Raw genomic sequence first — 19,840 nt, 5'->3', positions numbered from 1 at the left:
TAGGCCAGTGTTTTTCAGCATTTTCTGTTTCGGAGGGAAAGCTTTCAACATGCCCTGGCCTGCCAAGATATCCCAGAGCATCTGCCAAGGAACCTCTGTGCATTGCGGAAGGTTTGGAGGCTTGTGCTAGGATACACGGTTTGTCCGTCCAAAGGGCTGGGCGGCCGTAGGAGTCCCTTGTGAATGGATAGCAGCAGGGCTTTTTTTTTGGTAGCAGGAACTCCTTTGCATATTAGGCCACACACCCCTGCAGGGCCGACCCTACCCCTTCTAGCGCTCTAGGCAGCACAGCTCCGCCCCAAGTCACCATGGCTGCCGCCTACTTGCAAGTACCCCCACGAGTAGGCGGCAGGCATGGGGCTACTTGCAAGTAGGCAGTGGACACGGGGCTACTTGCGTGTAGGTGGCAGGCATGGGGCTACTCATGAGAAGTGGTGGCGGCAGGAGGGGAGGGGGAAGAGGCTGGCAGGCAGGCAAACTAGGCGCCCGGCCCTCCAGATTAGATGCTGGCCGTGTCAAACCCGGTAGGGCCGAGCTGCGGCACACTCTGATCGGGCGGGGGGAGGGCGGGCAGGCGGAAAAGAAGGAAGGGAAGGGAAGAGGCAGTGGTGGGGAGAAAGGTAGGCAGGCAGGCAAACTAGGCATTTGTCATGGGCACCGGGGGGGGGAGCCCAATTCAGTGCCCCCTCCCTCCCGGCACCCTAGGCAAGCCGGTTAGTTTGCCTAGTGGGCGAGAGGGAGCAGGCTCATAACAAATTACAACAAATCAATAAATGTTATGCCTCGCCAATTTTGGCACACTAGCTCTGATTTGGCGCTGACTTTGATCAACTCTGGTTCATTTTGGTGAGGCATAAAATAAGATCAATGATGCCACACGTATGCTCTTGACCTAGGGTTGCCAAGTCCAATTCCAGAAATATCTGGGTACTTTGGAGGTGGAGCCAGGAGACTTTGGGGGTGGAGCCAGGAGACACTGGGGTGGAGCTAGGGGGAGGGGGGGGAACGGCGCCAAGGAGCATGGCGAGCTGCCCCATCTCGGAGCAGGCGACGCCGCTGCGCAGCTGCCGCCTCATCTCCGCTTCACTGTAGCTGCTCCTCCGAGATGGGCGCAGGCTGAGCCCATCTCGGAGGAGCAGCTACGGTGAAGCGGAGAAAAGGCGGCAGCAGCGCAGCGGCGTCGCCCGCTCCGCCTCTGAGGTAAAATCAGAGAAGGGGAGGGTGGAGGCAGGCCAGGAGCGTGGCGAGCCGCGAGTCCGGATCCTAAAAGGACCCAGATTTGCGGCTCGCCATGCTCCTGGCCTGCCTCCACCCCTCCCCTTCTCTGATTTTACCTCAGAGGCGGAGTGGGCGATGCCGCTGCGCTGCTGCCGCCTCTTCTCCGCTTCATCTTAGCTGCTCCTCCGAGATGGGCTCAACCTGAGCCCATCTTGGAGGAGCAGCTACGGTGAGCGGAGAAGAGGCGGCAGCAGCGCAGTGGCGTCGCCCGCTCCGAGATGGGGCGGCTCGCCACGCTCCTTGGCGCCGTTTCCCCCCACTTCCATTTTTTTGGGGAGCGGGGGAAGAGGCTGGAAATCCTGGGGTCCCCCGCCAGGGCGGGAGGGTTGGGAAGCCTACCTTGACCAGGACACAAGGCTGTATTATGAGAGGCCTCAGTTGTATCTCTTAGCCTTTGTCACTGTATTCAACGACTTTCTTTTTGGCCCAGAACTGATGTATTGGTTGCAATCTGTTATGAGCCTGTAGATGTGTTTATATTTGTTTGCCCTCTGAAGTCCGTTTGAGGTCGAAACGTGTCAGGTCAAGTGGTTTCCCATCGCGGTTGGATGATTTCACTAAGTAAGGAGGCTAATGATGGGGCCCTAAATGCTTTTAACTTTTTGTAATAAATACATGCATTTTTGGTTTCGATTTTACCTCAGGTTCTGCTATTAATTTTTGGCTCTTACTGCACATTAACCTTTCAGGTTCTTAATTCCAGTTTTGGGGTTAAGCTTTTTTCTCCTCTTTGTTTTTCCTTTACACGATAGCCAGGGCTATTTTTGTAGCAGGAATTCCTTTGCATGTTACACACCCCTGATGTAGCCAGTCTTTTCAGGAGGCCCTAAGACGTAGGGTTGCCAAGTCCAATTCAATAAATATCTGGGGACTTTGGGGGTGGAGCCAGGAGACATTGGGGGTGCAAGCGTGTGACAAGCATAAATGAACTCCAAAGGGAGTTCTGGCCATCACATTTAAAGGGACCATGCACCTTTTTAAATGCCTTCCCTCCATAGGAAATAATGAAGGATAGGGGCACCTTCTTTTGGGGCTCATAGAATTGGACCCCCTGGTTCAATCTTTTTGAAGCTAGGGGGGTATTTTGGGAAGAGGCACTGGATGCTATACTGAAACTTTGGTGCCTCTACCTCAAAAAATAGCCCCCCCAGAGCCCCAAATACTCGTTGATCAATTCTCCATTATTTCCTATGGGAATCAGTCTCCATAGGAAATAATAGATTTCGCACAGATATTTCCCTCCCCCTATTTTCTGATGACCCTGAAACGGGGGGAGGGCCTCCAAACCGGGGGATCCCCTGCCCCCACCTGGGGATTGGCAACCCTTACTAAGAGCCCTATAAGCTCCAGGATGATTGGCTACATCGAGGGGGTGTGGCCTAACATGCAAAGGAGTTCCTGCTACAAAAAAGTCCTGATTATGGCCCAAATCACTGACAACTGACATCTCCCCCCCCCCCACAACATCTAATTTTGTGGTGATTTGGTTCCCTATTGTGGAATATATGACAAGCTGATATTCCTGATATAGCTGACACTCTGTGGTAATTCTGAAAGGCCTTTAGGTACTTCCAATCTCTGGATTAAAATGGTGAAAAGGAAAACAGAGCAAAAGGGGCTTAATCTCTGCTTATTGTATGGGTCTAGGATAGTCATTATGTATTTCAGTTATTTCACTGACTGCTGATGTATCTTTGTTACTGAGCTGTATTGTATTGTCTCATCTTGTTATACCTGTATTGTATTGTCATCTTCTTCACCCAAAGGGTGATTCACATGTGGAATTCACTGCCACAGGAGGTGGTGGCGGCCACAAGTATAGCCACCTTCAAGAGGAGTTTAGATAAAACTATGGAGCACAGGTCCATCAGTGGCTACTAGCCACAGTGTGTGTGTATATATAAAATTTTTTGCCACTGTGTGACACAGAGTGTTGGACTGGATGGGCTGTTGGCCTGATCCAACATGGCTTCTCTTATGTTCTTCTGTGACACAGAGTGTTGGCCTGGATGGGCCATTGGCCTGATCCAACATGGCTTCTCTTATGTTCTTCTGTGACACAGAGTGTTGGACTGGATGGGCCGTTGGCCTGATCCAACATGGCTTCTCTTATGCTCTTCTGTGACACAGAGTGTTGGACTGGATGGGCCACTGGCCTGATCCAACATGGCTTCTCTTATGTTCTTCTGTGACACAGAGTGTTGGACTGGATGGGCCGTTGGCCTGATCCAACATGGCTTCTCTTATGTTCTTCTGTGACACAGAGTGTTGGCCTGGATGGGCCATTGGCCTGATCCAACATGGCTTCTCTTATGTTCTTATGTTCTTACCTGTTTTGAGAAAATGCGCCAAAATGTTAATAAAAAAAAAAATGAAAGAAAGTCTCCCCTTCTCTGGAACACCGTTTCGAAGCCACGTTGTGGAAAGGAACAGGCTTTCACACAAAGAGTACCGTAAAATGCACACAGAGGAGAGTACCGTAAAATGCACACAGAAGAGAAGCAAACTGAGTTCCCCGCCACCGGAAATGACACTTACACACTTGAGTTCGAGGTCACTGAAGTAGCGAGGGAGAAGGAAACGTCGCAGGGGCACCGTCAGGATGAGGATGAAGGCTAAGCTGAGGGAGGCCGGGCTGGACTTCACTCCCCACAGCACACCCAGGCACAAAATCTGGGTCAAGGTGAAGATGTGCATGCGCCAGGTCTTTACCTGGGAAGGAGAAAAGGGCAAGGACATGTCAGAGAGCAACGGGGACCTTTCTGCCTTGTATCCACCATATGTTTGACAAGTCTGTCATAGACCCAGTCTCCTGTGCTAACCTCTTACACTCAGGGCCGGTGCATAGGAGTCAGTGAAGTAGGTGGCCGTCTGGGGTGCCACCTCACCGCAGGGGCACGTGCCCCCTCCCCGCTCATGCTGACCCCAACGCGTGGCTTGGCCTGTCCCTTGCCCAGCCCTCTCCCGCTTCGCAAGAGAGCAGGAGGGGCGTGGTGGTGGATGGCTCCGGCGGCAGCCTGCCTTCCTTGGGCAGTGAGGCCTTGGAGGACAAAGCCAGGCCTGCGCCCCAGCACAGTGCGCTTCGACCCACCCACAGCCCAGGGGGGGGGGAGAGGGGAGGGGGCCAGTAGGGTTGCCAATCCCCAGGTGGTGGCAGGGGATCCCCCGGTTTGGAGGCCCTCCCCCCGCTTCAGGGTCGTCAGAAAGCAGGGGAGGGAAATGTCTGCTGGGAACTCTGTTATTCCCTGTGGAGATTTATTCCCATAGAAAATCATGGAGAATTGATCTGCGGGTATCTGGGGCTCTGGGGGGGGGGCTGTTTTTTGGGGTAGAGGCACCAAATTTTCAGCACAGCATCTAGTGCCCAAAATACCTCCCAAGTTTCAAACCGATTGGACCAGGGGGTCCAATTCTATGAGCCCCAAAAGGAGGTGCCCCTATCTTTCATTATTTCCTATGGAAGGAAGGCATTGAAAAGGTGTGCCGTCCCTTTAAATGTGATGTCCAGAACTCCCTTTGGAGTTCAGTGATGCTTGTCACAGCCTTGATCTTGGCTCCACCCCTAATGTCTCCTGGCTCCACCCCCAAAGTCCCCAGATATTTCTTGGATTGGACTTGGCAACCCTAGGGGCCAGCAAGTCAAGCAGCTGACTGGCCAAGGGCTGAGTGTTCACACAATGCACGCAGCTCGATGACAGCACGTCCGGTGACATCATCGGGCCTCGCATGCAAAGCGCACGCGAGAAGACCCTGGGAGGGAGCGGGGTGGGGGTGGGGTTCGGCCTGGGGCCTGCTTCCACGACACGTACTTTTCTAATGTAAGGCTCATCCGGATGGTACTTGGGGGGTTTCAGCATGAGAAGGATGCGGTCGTACAGCTGGATCCCGTTGAGGGAGGTCACCCCCATGTAGAGGAAGATACCGAAGAGCACAGCCAGCGGAATCATCTTCAGGATCGGCTCCATGAGAATGGAGATGCCTGCAGGGGGCAAACATAGAAAGTCGCCAGTCATGAGATGCCAGAGTGCCAGCCAGGGAGGAGAGGTCAGGAGCAGTGTTCCCTCTAAGCTATGAAGAAAGGTTGAAACGCTTGGGACTCTTTAGCTTGGAGAAACGTCGACTGCGGGGGTGACGTGATAGAGGTTTACAAGATAATGCATGGGATGGAGAAAGTAGAGAAAGAGGTACTTTTCTCCCTTTCTCACAATACAAGAACTCGTGGGCATTCGATGAAATTGCTGAGCAGCCAGGTTAAAATGGATAAAAGGAAGTACTTCTTCACCCAAAGGGTGATTAACATGTGGAATTCACTGCCACAGGAGGTGGTGGCGGCCACAAGCATAGCCACCTTCAAGAGGGGTTTAGATAAAAATATGGAGCAGAGGTCCATCAGTGGCTATTAGCCACAGTGTGTGTGTGTGTATAAAATTTTTTGCCACTGTGTGACACAAGAGTGTTGGACTGGATGGGCCATTGGCCTGATCCAACATGGCTTCTCTTATGTTCTTATGTTAAGCTGAGTGAGCGTGAGCTAGCTCACATTTTGGTCTTAGCTCAGGAAAAATGGCCCCAGAGCACACTCATGGATGCAGGAGTCCACAACTTGAAGGCCAAGAGCTCACGAAGTAGAATTGTTGCTCACAAGACTCTGCAGCTTAGAGGGAACATTGGTCAGGAGAGGTGGTGGGAGAGGGATAGAGAAAGCAATTCTGTGTACAGTTCTGGTCACCGCACCTCAAAAAAGATATTCTAGCACTGGGAAAAGTGCAACTAGAATGATTAAAGGGTTGGAACACATTCCCTATGAAGAAAGGTTAAAACGCTTGGGGCTCTTTGAGAGCCAGTTTGGTGTAGTGGTTAAGTGTGTGGACTCTTATCCAGAGTCCAAATCCTGAGCAGGAGTCTATACTCTATAGTTGGCAAAAGGTTACACTTCCCTTCATGCGATTGCTAGCTTAAAGATTCACGTTTCGCTGAACAGAGCTTTTCCCATAAGCTGAACAAATATTTACTGCGAAAACTCTCTTGCACGTGCCAATTTCTTCAAGCTGTACGATACGTATATCGTATTATCTTAATATAAAATCAAGAATAAACTAAAAAAAATAATCCTATCAATGCGTCTTCATTTCTTCCCTAATTTGATAAACCCAGACAACCATCCCAGGCTGCCATAGCGTTTGGTTGGAAAGATGCCACAAAATGGATAAATGGAACGGTTATTTATCCGAATGGATTCAGTCAGATACATTATCAATACTAAAACAAGGAAAGCAAGGAGAGGATAAGACTGAAGAAATTAAGGAAAGGTGGTATAAATATATAGGATGGGTAAAAACAGGAGATGCCGATAATGAAATAAGGCTCAGGCTCCAAAGGGGGTGCATGTGGTTGTGAATATAAATGAGTTCATAAGAACATAAGAGAAGCCCTGTTGGATCAGGCCAATGGCCCATTCAGTCCAACACTCTGTGTCACATAAGAACATAAGAGGAGCCCTGTTGGATCAGGCCAATGGCCCATTCAGTCCAACACTCTGTGTCACATAAGAACATAAGGAGCCATGTTGGATCAGGCCAGTCCAACACTCTGTGTCACATAAGAGAAGCCCTGTTGGATCAGGCCAATGGCCCATCCAGTCCAACACTCTGTGTCACATAAGAACATAAGGAGCCATGTTGGATCAGGCCAGTGGCCCCTCCAGTCCAACACTCTGTGTCACATAAGAGAAGCCCTGTTGGATCAGGCCAATGGCCCATCCAGTCCAACACTCTGTGTCACATAAGAACATAAGAGAAGCCCTGTTGGATCAGGCCAATGGCCCATCCAGTTCAACACTCTGTGTCACATAAGAACATAAGAGAAGCCATGTTGGATCAGGCCAATGGCCCCTCCAGTCCAACACTCTGTGTCACATAAGAACATAAGAGAAGCCATTTTGGATCAGGCCAGTGGCCCATCCAGTGCGACACTCTGTATCAAACAGTGGCCAAAAAAATTATATACACACACACACACATACACACTGTGGCTAATAGCCACTGATGGACCTCTGCTCCATATTTTTATCTAACCCCCTCTTGAAGGTGGCTATGCTTGTGGAGAGCCAGTTTGGTGTAGTGGTTAAATGTGCGGACTCTCATCTGGGAGAACCGGGTTTGATTCCCCACTCCTCCACTTGCACCTGCTAGCATGGCCTTGGGTCAGCCAGAGCTCTGGCAGAGGTTGTCCTTGAAAGGGCAGCTGCTGTGAGAGCCCTCTCCAGCCCCACCCACCTCACAGGGTGTCTGTTGTGGGGGAGGAAGGTAAAGGAGATTGTGAGCCGCTCTGAGACTCTTCGGAGTGGAGGGCGGGATATAAATCCAATATCTTCATCTTCTTATCTTCTTGGCTGCCACCACCTCCTGTGGCAGTGAATTCCACATGTTAATCACCCTTTGGGTAAAGAAGTACTTCCTTTGTGAAGAAGTTCTATAACGGTCAATTTGGGAGGGGTGGGAGGATGGAGGGGGAGGGAGGGAGGTAACTGTAATATGAATGTAAGATATTGTAGGAATGTAAGATGGAGAAATAACATGAGCTATAATACAAAATAAAAAAATATACATGAGCAAATAATAATAATATATGAGCGACAACCATCCCAATCAGTTGGATTATTCCCCGCCAGTAGTATACAAGGAAATATTTGCATTAGTTGGAACATGTGTGCAAGCAGAGTGAAGACATGATTGTTTAACATTTAAACAGCACAGAGATTACTTTCCAAGCCTGCTGAAGATTCACAGCCTCCGTTAGTACCAATACTGGGGGAGGGGAAAATATACTGAAAGGTAAAGATTGGATGGGATGAGAAGAGAAAATCTGAAAGGGAGCAAAACAACAATCACAAAAATACAGATAATATACTATATGTGCATAAAGATAATATCTGTATCTACAGATATAGATATTATATGTATGCAGGGCTTTTTTTTTTTTAGCAGGAGCGCACAGGAACACAGTTCCGGCTGGCTTGGTGTCAGGGGGTGTGGCCTGATATGCTAATGAATTCCTGAGGTGAAACAATGGTGACATCGAGGGGGCATGGCCTAATATGCAAATGAGTTCCTGCTGGGCTTTTTCTACCAAAAAAGCCCTGTCTGTCTATTATATTATCTGTATTTTTTGTGATTGTTGTTTTGTTACTCTGGCCTTATAGGCAAACAGGGCAGACAAACAAACGAACGAATGAGGATGCCCCTGTTAGAGAATTTTGCACGCAGCAGAAGACACTGAAGGAGAGGGACAGGCAAACAAAGGAATTAATAGACAAGAGAGATAACTGTATTCAATGGTAGAATATATTTACCAGAACAGCATCCAATATTCAGAGTCGTTGCCAGGCCAAGGTCATACACAGTAAACAGTACACACTCCAGTAGATAACAGTATACACCAGTAAGTATACACAGCACGATCCAAGCACAGTAGCATAGGATCCAACACCAGCAGTGTTTGCTGCCACCCGGACAGTGAGTCTCTCAGTACCCACAATCCTTACAGGCAGACAGAGCAAGCTCACTGAGCTTCCCTAAGTACACGAACCAATCATGCATGCTCACCAGAGGTTGCATCAGCTCTGTGAGTCAGCACAAAGCCTAATTACAGGTGAGGTCATTCCACCTTACCACAGTAACAGGTAACAGCTGGACCATGATGCAGCATGACTCAGCATGACATTGCAGAAACAACATTTACTATTACTAAGATGGAGTCAGTCAGACATTTTAGGACTGAGTTCCAACAGCCCCCCTTTGAGCTAATCGGAACGAGACCACCCAGTGCGAAAGAAAAAGAAAGGATATTCAGAAGAACTCACCTACAAGAACGGACACCAGGAGTCCAGTGATCCTCTGCTCCTTCACCTCCTGGACCCGGGCTTTCTCCCCTGGGACAGTGCTCTTGGCCATCACTGTCAGGGCGTTGGCATGAGTGACGGTCCTCACTGTGGTAGCGCTGAGCCAGGGCATGCCAAAGAGGGCCGCTATCCCACCCATGCCAACAATCAGAAGCAGGTCGAGATGGAAGCCCGAACCCTTAACCAGCTTCCTCTCAGGTTTGCTCACAATCAACCTAGGAAGAAGAAGGAGGAGGAGGAGGAGAAGGAAACGAAGGAGGAGGAGAAGGAGAAGAAAAAGAAGGAGAAGAAGAAAATGGAGAAGGAGACGAAGGAGAAGAAATTCAATTTATATCCACCCTCCACTCTGAATCTCAGAGTCTCAGAGCGAATCACAATCTCCTTTATCTTCCTCCCCCACAACAGACACCCTGTGAGGTGGGTGGGGCTGTGAGAGCTCTCGCAGAAGCTGCCCTTTCAAGGACAACTCTTGATATAGCTATGGCTGACCCAAGGCCATGCCAGCAGCTGCAAGTGGAGGAGCCTTGTGGGTGGGATTCAAACCTGGGACCTCCTCTGCCACTTCTTCTGAGTCAGTCCACTGCAGAGTTGCCAGTCCCACCAGTGGAGGGGGACACCCTGCCACCAGGCCCCGCCCACCACCACCGATTAGCTGGCTGACATGGGAACTCACCAGGAGAGAGAGAGAGGTCCAGGTTATGTCACCAACAACATGGCACAGTCACTTCCAGCGCACACCAGAAATGACATAATCAGAGCACTTTTTTTTTGTAGAAGGAACTCCTTTGCCTATTAGGCCACACACCCCTGATGTAGCCAATCCTCCAAGAGCTTACAGGGCTCTTATTACAGGGCCTAGTGTAAGCTCCAGGAGGATTGGCTACATCAGGGGTGGAATTCTAGCAGCAGCTCCTTTGCATATTAGGCCACACCCCTCTTATGTAGCCAATCCTCCAAGAGCTTACAGGGCTCTTCTTACAGGGCCTACTGTAAGCTCCAGGAGGATTGGCTACATCAGGGGTGGAATTCTAGCAGCAGCTCCTTTGCATATTAGGCCACACCCCTCTTACGTAGCCAATCCTCCAAGAGCTTACAGGGCTCTTCTTACAGGGCCTAGTGTAAGCTCCAGGAGGATTGGCTACATCAGGGGTGGAATTCTAGCAGCAGCTCCTTTGCATATTAGGCCACACCCCTCATGTAGCCAATCCTCCAAGAGCTTACAGGGCTCTTCTTACAGGGCCTAGTGTAAGCTCTAGGAGGATTGGCTACGTCAGGGGTAAAATTCTAGCAGCAGCTCCTTTGTATATTAGGCCACACCCCTCTTATGTAGCCAATCCTCCAAGAGCTTACAGGGCTCTTCTTACAGGGCCTACTGTAAGCTCCAGGAGGATTGGCTACATCAGGGGTGGAATTCTAGCAGCAGCTCCTTTGCATATTAGGCCACACCCCTCTTATGTAGCCAATCCTCCAAGAGCTTACAGGGCTCTTCTTACAGGGCCTACTGTAAGCTCCAGGAGGATTGGCTACATCAGGGGTGGAATTCTAGCAGCAGCTCCTTTGCATATTAGGCCACACCCCTCTTACGTAGCCAATCCTCCAAGAGCTTACAGGGCCTACTGTAAGCTCCAGGAGGATTGGCTACATCAGGGGTGGAATTCTAGCAGCAGCTCCTTTGCATATTAGGCCACACCCCTCTTACGTAGCCAATCCTCCAAGAGCTTACAGGGCTCTTCTTACAGGGCCTACTGTAAGCTCCAGGAGGATTGGCTACATCAGGGGTGGAATTCTAGCAGCAGCTCCTTTGCATATTAGGCCACACCCCTCTTACGTAGCCAATCCTCCAAGAGCTTACAGGGCTCTTCTTACAGGGCCTACTGTAAGCTCCAGGAGGATTGGCTACATCAGGGGTGGAATTCTAGCAGCAGCTCCTTTGCATATTAGGCCACACCCCTCTTACGTAGCCAATCCTCCAAGAGCTTACAGGGCTCTTCTTACAGGGCCTACTGTAAGCTCCAGGAGGATTGGCTACATCAGGGGTGGAATTCTAGCAGCAGCTCCTTTGCATATTAGGCCACACCCCTCTTACGTAGCCAATCCTCCAAGAGCTTACAGGGCTCTTCTTACAAGGCCTACTGTCAGCTCCAGGAGGATTGGCTGCATCAGGGGTGTGTGGCCTAATATGTAAAGGAGTTCCAGCTACAAAAAAAAGCCGTGGACATCATCATGTCAGTGACATCTGGGTGTCGCTCTGATATTTGGGCAAAAATTCTATGGGAGAAGCCACTTTTACCGTCAAGGTTTTGCCCACATATGCAAGTGTTACCTCAAAACATGCAGCTCGAGGGCTGAGTCAGGCCCCCGGAGGGCTCCTATCAAGCCCCTGAGCAACTGGCTCTTGTTTGCTTCCTTCTCCCTCTCTCTTGCTTCCTTCTGTATCTCCACTTGCTTTGCAAGGCTTGCTCAATCGCACAGGAGCTGCAGAGCATTCTCCACTGGTTGAGGCTCCTCCCCCTCCTGGTGTGGCTCTCGGGGATTGCTGGGCCGAACCGAGCCATGTGGCAGCCTCCCTGGGGCCTGGCTGGCCAGCGAGGATCGTGGGGTCCAGCCTCGCTGTGCAGCAGCCTCCCCAGGGCCAGGCAGGGATCACAGAGCCAGTTTGGTGTAGTGGTGAAGTGCGCAGACTCTTATCAGGGAGAACCGGGTTTGATTCCCCACTCCTCCACTTGCACCTGCTGGCATGGCTTTGGGTTAGGTATAGCTCTCACAGGAGTTGTCCTTGAAAGGGCAGCTGCTGTGAGAGCCCTCTCAGCCCCAGCCATCTCACAGGTATCTGTTGTGGGGAGAGAAGATATAGGAGATTGTAAGCTGCTCTGAGTCCCTGATTCAGAGAGAAAGGCGGGGTATAAGTCTGCCGTCTTCTTCTACATGGCCCAGATGTCCTGTGGGGCAGGCTCCCTGGGGCTTGTCCAGCCGGCCAGAATTGCTGCAGGGCCTGGGATGCGCATGTGTGTGCGCCAGATTAGGCTCTCCCCACATGACTTCAAAGAGAAAAACAATTATTTGCATTAATTTTGCTGGCCTGAATCATCCTCCCTCAGTGGAGCACTGTTTTTCTGAGTTGATAATTTTTTATGGCCCGCGAATGATGTTATAAATATCCATATGGCCCTTGGCAGAAAAAAGGTTCCCTGTCCTAGAGTGTCCCTGGCATGACACTCTAGTACTTGCAGTAAAACTCTATGGCAGCGTAAAACTCTATGGCAGTGGCGGAGGGACTCGGCAACTCTGCTCCAGGTGGAGCTGGCAACCCTATACCAAATTCTACCCTTCTTCAGCACAAGCGCTGTGCACAGTCATTTCTCGTCCCACCCACAAGGCGTTTTCTCTCAGCTTGCTTCCATACTCCCCCCCCCCCTCTTTCTAGCTCACTCTTTGGTGATCTTTCTGCAGTGCCTCTGCTCTCAACCCTCTTTGCCTAGTCGTCTACCCTTTTGTTTCTTACGTGGTGATCTGGGTCTCTAAGAAGATGAGGATGAAGACTAAGATGGCTGGCAGAGCAGCACCAAACATCATCCAAATGGGGAAAGGCTTATGTTCTCCAAGGGGATTGATGAACCAGCCCCGGGCAGTGTCATTAGAGACCTGAATGCCTTTCGGAACTTGCAGTTTCTGGGAGAAAAGGAAAAAGAAAAGAGAACACCAATCAACTCTAGGCCTGTTGAGGTTCCCTAGAGCAGTAGCCCCCAACCTTTTTGGCACCAGGACCGGTTTTGGGGAAGACAGTTTTTCCACAAACCAGTGGGGGTGGGGTGCTGGGGGTTTTGCTGCCCCAGGCTCCTCCCACACCCACACCCCATCCCTGCCCCCCATGGGGGTCTTTAAATGAGGGGTAAGTGTGTTGATGCGCCTGTGCTTAGTGAGGGTGGTTTTAGTGACGCAAAGAATGAAGGCTTGCACACGGTGGTGTTAAAACCACTATATACAATTTATTTACACCTCCACTCTCCAATCCGACAAAGTGCTCCGCTGCTCTCCACCATACATATCCCACACACAGTAAAGTGTCTTTGTACATTTATACATCAGGTCCAGCCAGGTAACCAATCAGCTTCCTGCTGAGTCATGCTGACTTTGCTCAGGCTGATGCAATCTGGCAACCAGCCACCTTCTGTCACTTAGATGATCTACCTGGCAGTTCAATTTCACTTTCCCAGCATGTGCTATAAACTGTTTACATTTGCATACAATTGACAAAGCGAAGGTCACTGCCACGCTGCCCCTTCTGACCACCTGAGCGAATGAAAGAGATGGTGCTTCAGAGTGAGGCTGTGCTGCCTCTTTCATCCGCCCGGTGGGCGAAAGGGGCAGCGCAGTGCTTCTGCCTCACTCCACGGCCCGGTTGCTAACAGGCCACAGACCGGTACTGGTCCACGGCCCAGGGATTGGGCATCCCTGGCCTAGAGTTGCTGACTTCCAGGTGGGTGAACGAGAATTAAATAACTGTGATATATTTGTGAAAAACCAATTCCATTCTTCAGGAAAAGGAAAGGTCCCCCTGTGCAAGCACCAGTCGTTTCCGACTCTGGGGTGACGTTGCTTTCACGACGTTTTCACGGCAGACTTTTTACGGGGTGGTTTGCCATTGCCTTCCCCAGTCGCCTCCACTTTCCCCCCAGCGAGCTGGGTCCTCATTTTACCGACCTCGGAAGAATGGAAGGCTGAGTCAACCTGGAGCCGGCTATCTGAACGCAGCTTCCGCTGGGATAGAACTCAGGTCGTGAGCAGAGAGTTCAGATCACAGTACTGCAGTACTGCTGCTTTACCACTCTGCGCCACGGGGCCGCTTTCTTCATTCTTCAAGCGTATGATAAATATTAACACTGTTCTGTGAATTCACACGGGCATGAATATCACTCAACAGTATTGAACAAGCACAGTCCACTTCCCGATGCTCTTCCCTATGGCAGGAGACTGCCTGGTTCTCTTCACTTCAAGCGCCATCCAATGCAATTAAAGTGCAAAAGCCAAGAAAATTTTCTTTATGTCTTTGTGTCTTTCTTACTCTTGAAGTGAGCAACTCAACATGCCTGGACACTGGGGGGGGGGGGGCTATATCATTCTAAGGGTGCATAGGTGTTATGTCCTTGAATAGAATGCCTCTCTTTGGCTTAACCTGGGAGCTGCCCTCTGACCCCTCCTCCCTTTGTCCTCTCTCTCCATCACATGGCCTTCCATGGGGGAACGGGGAGGGGAGGGGAAACACGTGTCTCTTCAGGCCTCTGCTGTAGAGACAGTGCCCTCATACTCCCGCACGCACATAAGAACATAAGAGAAGCCATGTTGGATCAGGCCAATGGCCCATCCAGTCCAACACTCCGTGTCACATAAGAACATAAGAGAAGCCATGTTGGATCAGGCCAATGGCCCATCCAGTCCAACACTCTATATCACACAGTGGCCAAATTTTTTTTTATATACATATATATACACACTGTGGCTAATAGCCACTGATGGACCTCTGCTCCATATTTTTATCTAACCCCTTGAAGCTGGCTATGCTTGTAGCCGCCACCACCTCCTGTGGCAGTGAATTCCACATGTTAATCACCCTTTCGGTGAAGAAGTACCTCCTTTTATCCGTTCTAACCCAATTGCTCAGCAATTTCATCAAATGCCCACAAGTTCTTGTATTGTGAGAAAGGGAGAAAAGTACTTCTTTCTCTACCTTCTCCATCCCATGCATAATCTTGTAAATCTCTATCATGTCACCCTGCAGTCAACGTTTCTCTGAGCTAAAGAGCCTCAAGCGTTTTAACCTTTCTTCATAGGGAAAGTGTTCCAAACCTTTAATAATTCTCGTTGCCCTTCTCTGCACTTTTTCCAATGCTATAATATCCTTTTTGAGGTGCGGTGACCAGAATTGCACACAGTATTCCAAATGAGACCGCATCATCGATTTATACAGGGGCATTATGATAATGGCTGATTTGTTTTCAATTCCCTTCCTAATAATTCCCAGCATGGCGTTGGCCTTTTTTATTGCAAACGCACACTGTCTTGACATTTTCAGTGAGTTATCTACCACGACCCCAAGATCTCTCTCTTGGTCAGTCTCTGTCAGTTCACACCCCATGAACTTGTATTTGTAGCTGGGATTCTTGGCCCCAATGTGCATTACTTTGCACTTGGCCACATTGAACCTCAGCTGCCACATTGACGCCCACTCACCCAGCCTCAACAGATCACTTTGGAGTTCCTCACAATCCTCTCCGGTTCTCTTACCACCCTGAACAATTTAGTGTCATCTGCAAACTTGCCCACTTCACTGCCTACTCTCAACTCCAAATCATTTATGAACAAATTAAAGAGCATGGAATCCAGTACTGAGCCCTGCGGCATACACAATGCCAGACAAGCTGGCGCTTTTTGATAGGGAAAGTGTACTCTTTAGATTAGGCTTTTTTCTCTTCTTTCGACTGCAACTTGAATGCGAATTGGATCGACTTGAGGAGAACATGTGTGGAACCAGCAACATGAGCACACAAGCAAGGGATATAAGAATGTGGGAAAGCCGCCAACGAAAACACAACTAGGATCTCACCTGCGTATAGGTGTCCTTAACGAAGAAGTCTGCCAAGGACATCATGAAGATCGATATGGGAACACCAAAGTCTCCAATCACACGCCGAAGCTGCCAAAAAGCAAAAGCCACATTAATCTGGTAATATAGGTGTGACCTGACAAGAGAAGAAGGTAAGTCCTGAGAATAAAACAGACCACAGATTCCCAAACGTCGGGCCAAGGCAGACCACGACACATGGAGTGTTAAGACAAAGGAAAGATTTGAAGGTTTTGAACAGGTTTCCCTTGCAACAGCTGGCCTTCTAATTTCCCAAATATATGGAAAGCGGTTTTCTTTCACAACAAACAACGTCGATCTAAAGAAGCTAAATGCAATCTAATGCAGGAATTTTTGGATACAGGCACTATTCTTGAACACCGCTAGAACACCACTAGTTTTGCGTGGGAAAAGAAAAACTCTGCCAAAAGCAATTGCGTTTTGCATTGCAACTCATTTGCTGGGCTGTGTATGTATACATCACATTAAAAAAACCTCCTTTGTATCAAGGAGCACGCTTGTGCTAAAATTCTGTTCTTGTTCTGGCTTTTCAAATATGGCAGTTGCCCCACACGTGTTCACTTGCAGCCCTAAAGGACAATAATTTACTTGGTTTTTAAAGTAGACATTCTTAGGATCCTAGGCACAAAATGTCGGGGCACTGAAATCACAGCACATGTTATCGTACGATCACGACTGTTGCTTCCTTTTAGTTATTTATATTTATTCTCACATATTTTTGTTCTGCTTTTCCATCAAAGTCAGCTCCTAGAGCAGGGGTGGCCAAACGTGCTTAACACAGGAGCCACACAGAATAAACGTCAGATGTTTGAGAGTCTCATAAGAACATAAGAACATAAGAGAAGCCATGTTAGATCAGGCCAATGGCCCATCCAGTCCAACATTCTGTGTCACACAGCGGCCAAATATATATATATATATATATATATATATATATATATATATACACACACACACACACACACTGTGGCTAATAGCCACTGATGGACCTCTGCTCCATATTTTTATCTAACCCCTTCTTGAAGGTGGCTATGCTTGTGGACGCCACCACCTCCTGTGGCAGTGAATTCCACATGTTAGTCACCCTTTGGGTGAAGAAGTACTTCCTTTTATCCGTTTTAACCTGTCTGCTCAGCAATTTCATCGAATGCCCACGAGTTCTTGTATTGTGAGAAAGGGAGAAAAGTACTTCTTTCTCTACTTTCTCCATCCCATGCATTATCTTGTAAACTTCTATCATGTCACCCCTCAGTCGACGTTTCTCCAAGCTAAAGAGCCCTAAGCGTCTCAAGACATGAACCTCAGATGTTTGAGAGCAGGAGGGAAGGAAAGCAAATAGATGGGGAGAGAGAGATGGAAAGAAAGCAACTTGAATTTTAAATGCCTTCTCCAAGCTGCCAGTTGGCTTGGCTTGGCAAAGTGGTTTAAAGAGCCCCAGAGAGCACTGAGGTCAGCAGGGAAAAACAAGCTGACCATCCCAGGGCCAAAAGAGGCTAAACTTCAGAACACTCGTGCACGGGCCTTTTCCGTCGCGGCCCCATGCTTATGGAGTCAGCTCCCGGAGGAGGTGCGGGCCCTGCGGAACCTTGACCAGTTCCGCGGGGCCTGCAAGACCACCCTCTTCAAGCTGGCTTTTACGGACTGCTGACTTATGATGGTTAAATGAAGGGACCCGCCAACATGATTTGTTTACTGAATTGCTTTTATGAACTGAATTGAATTGTTTTTAAATAATGTTAATTTTAATGTCTGTATACCTATTGTATTGTATTGTATTGTATACCTATGTATGTTGTTAGCCGCCCTGAGCCTGCTTCGGCGGGGAGGGCGGGATATAAATAAAATTTTATTATTATAAAGAGACGGATGCCTTCTCCAAGCTGGCTGATGGGGTGGGGTGGGGGCTTCAGGAGCCAAACAATATGTGTAAAAGAGCCACATGTGGCTCCTGAGACACAGTTTGGGCACCCCTGGACTAGAGATTTAAAAAAAGCAACTGAATAGAGTTAAAATACAATACAGAACGGGAATTCACACCGCACCTGGATCTGGCCATAACAGACGGAAGCAAAGGTTACTGCATCCTTTGGCTCTTCTATGGGCTGGTAGAAGCTGGCTCAGCATAGAAATTTTACACTGACTGCTTATTTTTATATTTAAAGCTTCAGGCTCAGCACTACCCTGACAGAAAGGAAGCTGCTTTCTGTAAGCTCCTCCCTCTCCGAGTCCCCGCCCACTTTTCAAACATACCCAAGCACTATGCAGGATTTACCTTGCCGGGAAAGAAACTGCTGTTTTTCAACTTGCGCAAGAAGAAGGCAATGAAAAACGTTCCCGCCATGAGAACGAGGGACAGCAAGGCGGTGTTGGGTTGCTCTTTTGTAACGGTGGAGCTGGTGTTGTAAGACAGCCTCAGAGGATGATCCTCAAAAATCTGCAAGAACAGAGAGGTGAAAAAACGGTGGAACAGGCAGGAAGCGGGGGGGGGGGGGGGGACTCACCAAGTATCCCAAACATAAGAACATAAGAGAAGCCATGTTGGATCAGGCCAATGGCCCATCCAGTCCAACACTCTGTGTCACATAAGAACATAAGAGAAGCCATGTTGGATCAGGCCAGTGGCCCTCCAGTCCAACACTCTGTGTCACATAAGAACATAAGAGAAGCCATATTGGATCAGGCCAAAGGCCCATCCAGTCCAACACTCTGTGTCACATAAGAACATAAGAGAAACCATACTGGATCAGGCCAGTGGCCCGTCCAGTCCAACACTGTGTCACATAAGAACATAAGAGAAGCCATGTTGGATCAGGCCAAAGGCCCATCCAGTCCAACACTCTGTGGCACATAAGAACATAAGAGAAGCCCTGTTGGATCAGGCCAATGGCCCATCCAGTCCAACACTCTGTGTCACATAAGAACATAAGAGAAGCCATGTTCGATCAGCCCAATGGTCCATCCAGTCCAACACTCTGTATCACACAGTGGCCAAAAATTTATACACACACACACACTGTGGCTAATAGCCACTGATGGACCTCTGCTCCATATTTTTATCTAACCCCCTCTTGAAGCCGGCTATGCTTGTAGCCGCCACCACTTCCTGTGGCCGTGAATTCCACATGTTAATCACCCTTTCAACTATCGTATCACAACTGCATGCTTGCACCAAGCCAAAGAGCCTGCCACAGTCTCCGAGTGTAGGGTTGCCAAGTCCCCTCCAATCTCCATTCTCTATTGTACCATAGAGTTTTCTCTCCCAAACGGCTAGAGCGTCTGGGAAAAAACAGAGTTTTCCCAGAAGCGCCTAGTGAGGCCGTGAGTGATGGCGCGATGACATCACTTCCAGGTGATGTCTTCGTACCGACGATGTTGGCGGAGGTTCCCCCCCACTGGTCCAATGTGGGCCGGCAGGTTGGGAACCTCCCGGGTGGGAGAACCCCCACCCAGACAAGGGGCTTGGCAGCCCTGGATGAGTTGGGAAATTCCTGGAAATTTAGAGGTGGAGCCTAGTGGTGGGTGGGTTTTGGGAGGGGAGAGTCCTCAGCAAGGTACAATGCCGCAGAGTCCATTCTCCAAAGCAGCCGTTTTATCTCAGGGAACTGGTTTCTATTGTCTGGAAATCAGTTGTAACAGTGGAAGATCTCCAGGCCACATCTGAAGGTTGGCAACCCTAGTAAACCCTGGCCTCTCTCCACCCACCCCCCTGATTTTGATTTCTTGTCTCACCCTGACTTTGTTTCTCACATGCCCTACTGATTAGCAGTTTCTTCCTTATTTTTGACTACTCTACACCAGCGTTGAATTCATTTGCTATGAGGGCCGGATCTGACATAAATGAGACCTTGTTGGGCCAGGCTGGACGATGTTGAGCCGGGCTTGTGTGTACCTATTTAAGATTAGGTAGCAGAGAGCCCCGTGGCGCAGAGTGGTAAAACTGCAGTCCTGCTGTACTAAGCTCTGCTCACGACCTGAGTTTGATCTCAGCGGAAGCTGGCTTCAGGTAGTTGGCTTTGTGATGG

General features: G+C 49.3%; 1 protein-coding gene across 1 annotated transcript in view; it reads right to left on the bottom strand.

Annotated features, from left to right (window-relative positions):
* SLC4A1 (solute carrier family 4 member 1 (Diego blood group)) overlaps nt 1-19,840 on the bottom strand; it is a 69,425-nt gene that overhangs the window by 5,287 nt on the left and 44,298 nt on the right. The window contains exons 13-18 of the mRNA XM_060255261.1: nt 18,091-18,252; nt 15,780-15,869; nt 12,681-12,847; nt 9,140-9,393; nt 5,088-5,257; nt 3,817-3,990 (exon numbers count right to left, since the gene is read on the bottom strand). Of these exons, the coding sequence (XP_060111244.1) occupies nt 3,817-3,990; nt 5,088-5,257; nt 9,140-9,393; nt 12,681-12,847; nt 15,780-15,869; nt 18,091-18,252 (1,017 nt within the window). The remainder of the gene's footprint in view (nt 1-3,816; nt 3,991-5,087; nt 5,258-9,139; nt 9,394-12,680; nt 12,848-15,779; nt 15,870-18,090; nt 18,253-19,840) is intronic.

The sequence above is a fragment of the Heteronotia binoei genome, chromosome 15 (genome assembly GCF_032191835.1).
Source record: "Heteronotia binoei isolate CCM8104 ecotype False Entrance Well chromosome 15, APGP_CSIRO_Hbin_v1, whole genome shotgun sequence".
Classification (NCBI taxonomy): Eukaryota; Metazoa; Chordata; class Lepidosauria; order Squamata; family Gekkonidae; genus Heteronotia; species Heteronotia binoei.
Note: the sequence above shows the minus strand (reverse complement) of the source record. Positions and strands in the feature narration are given on the sequence as shown.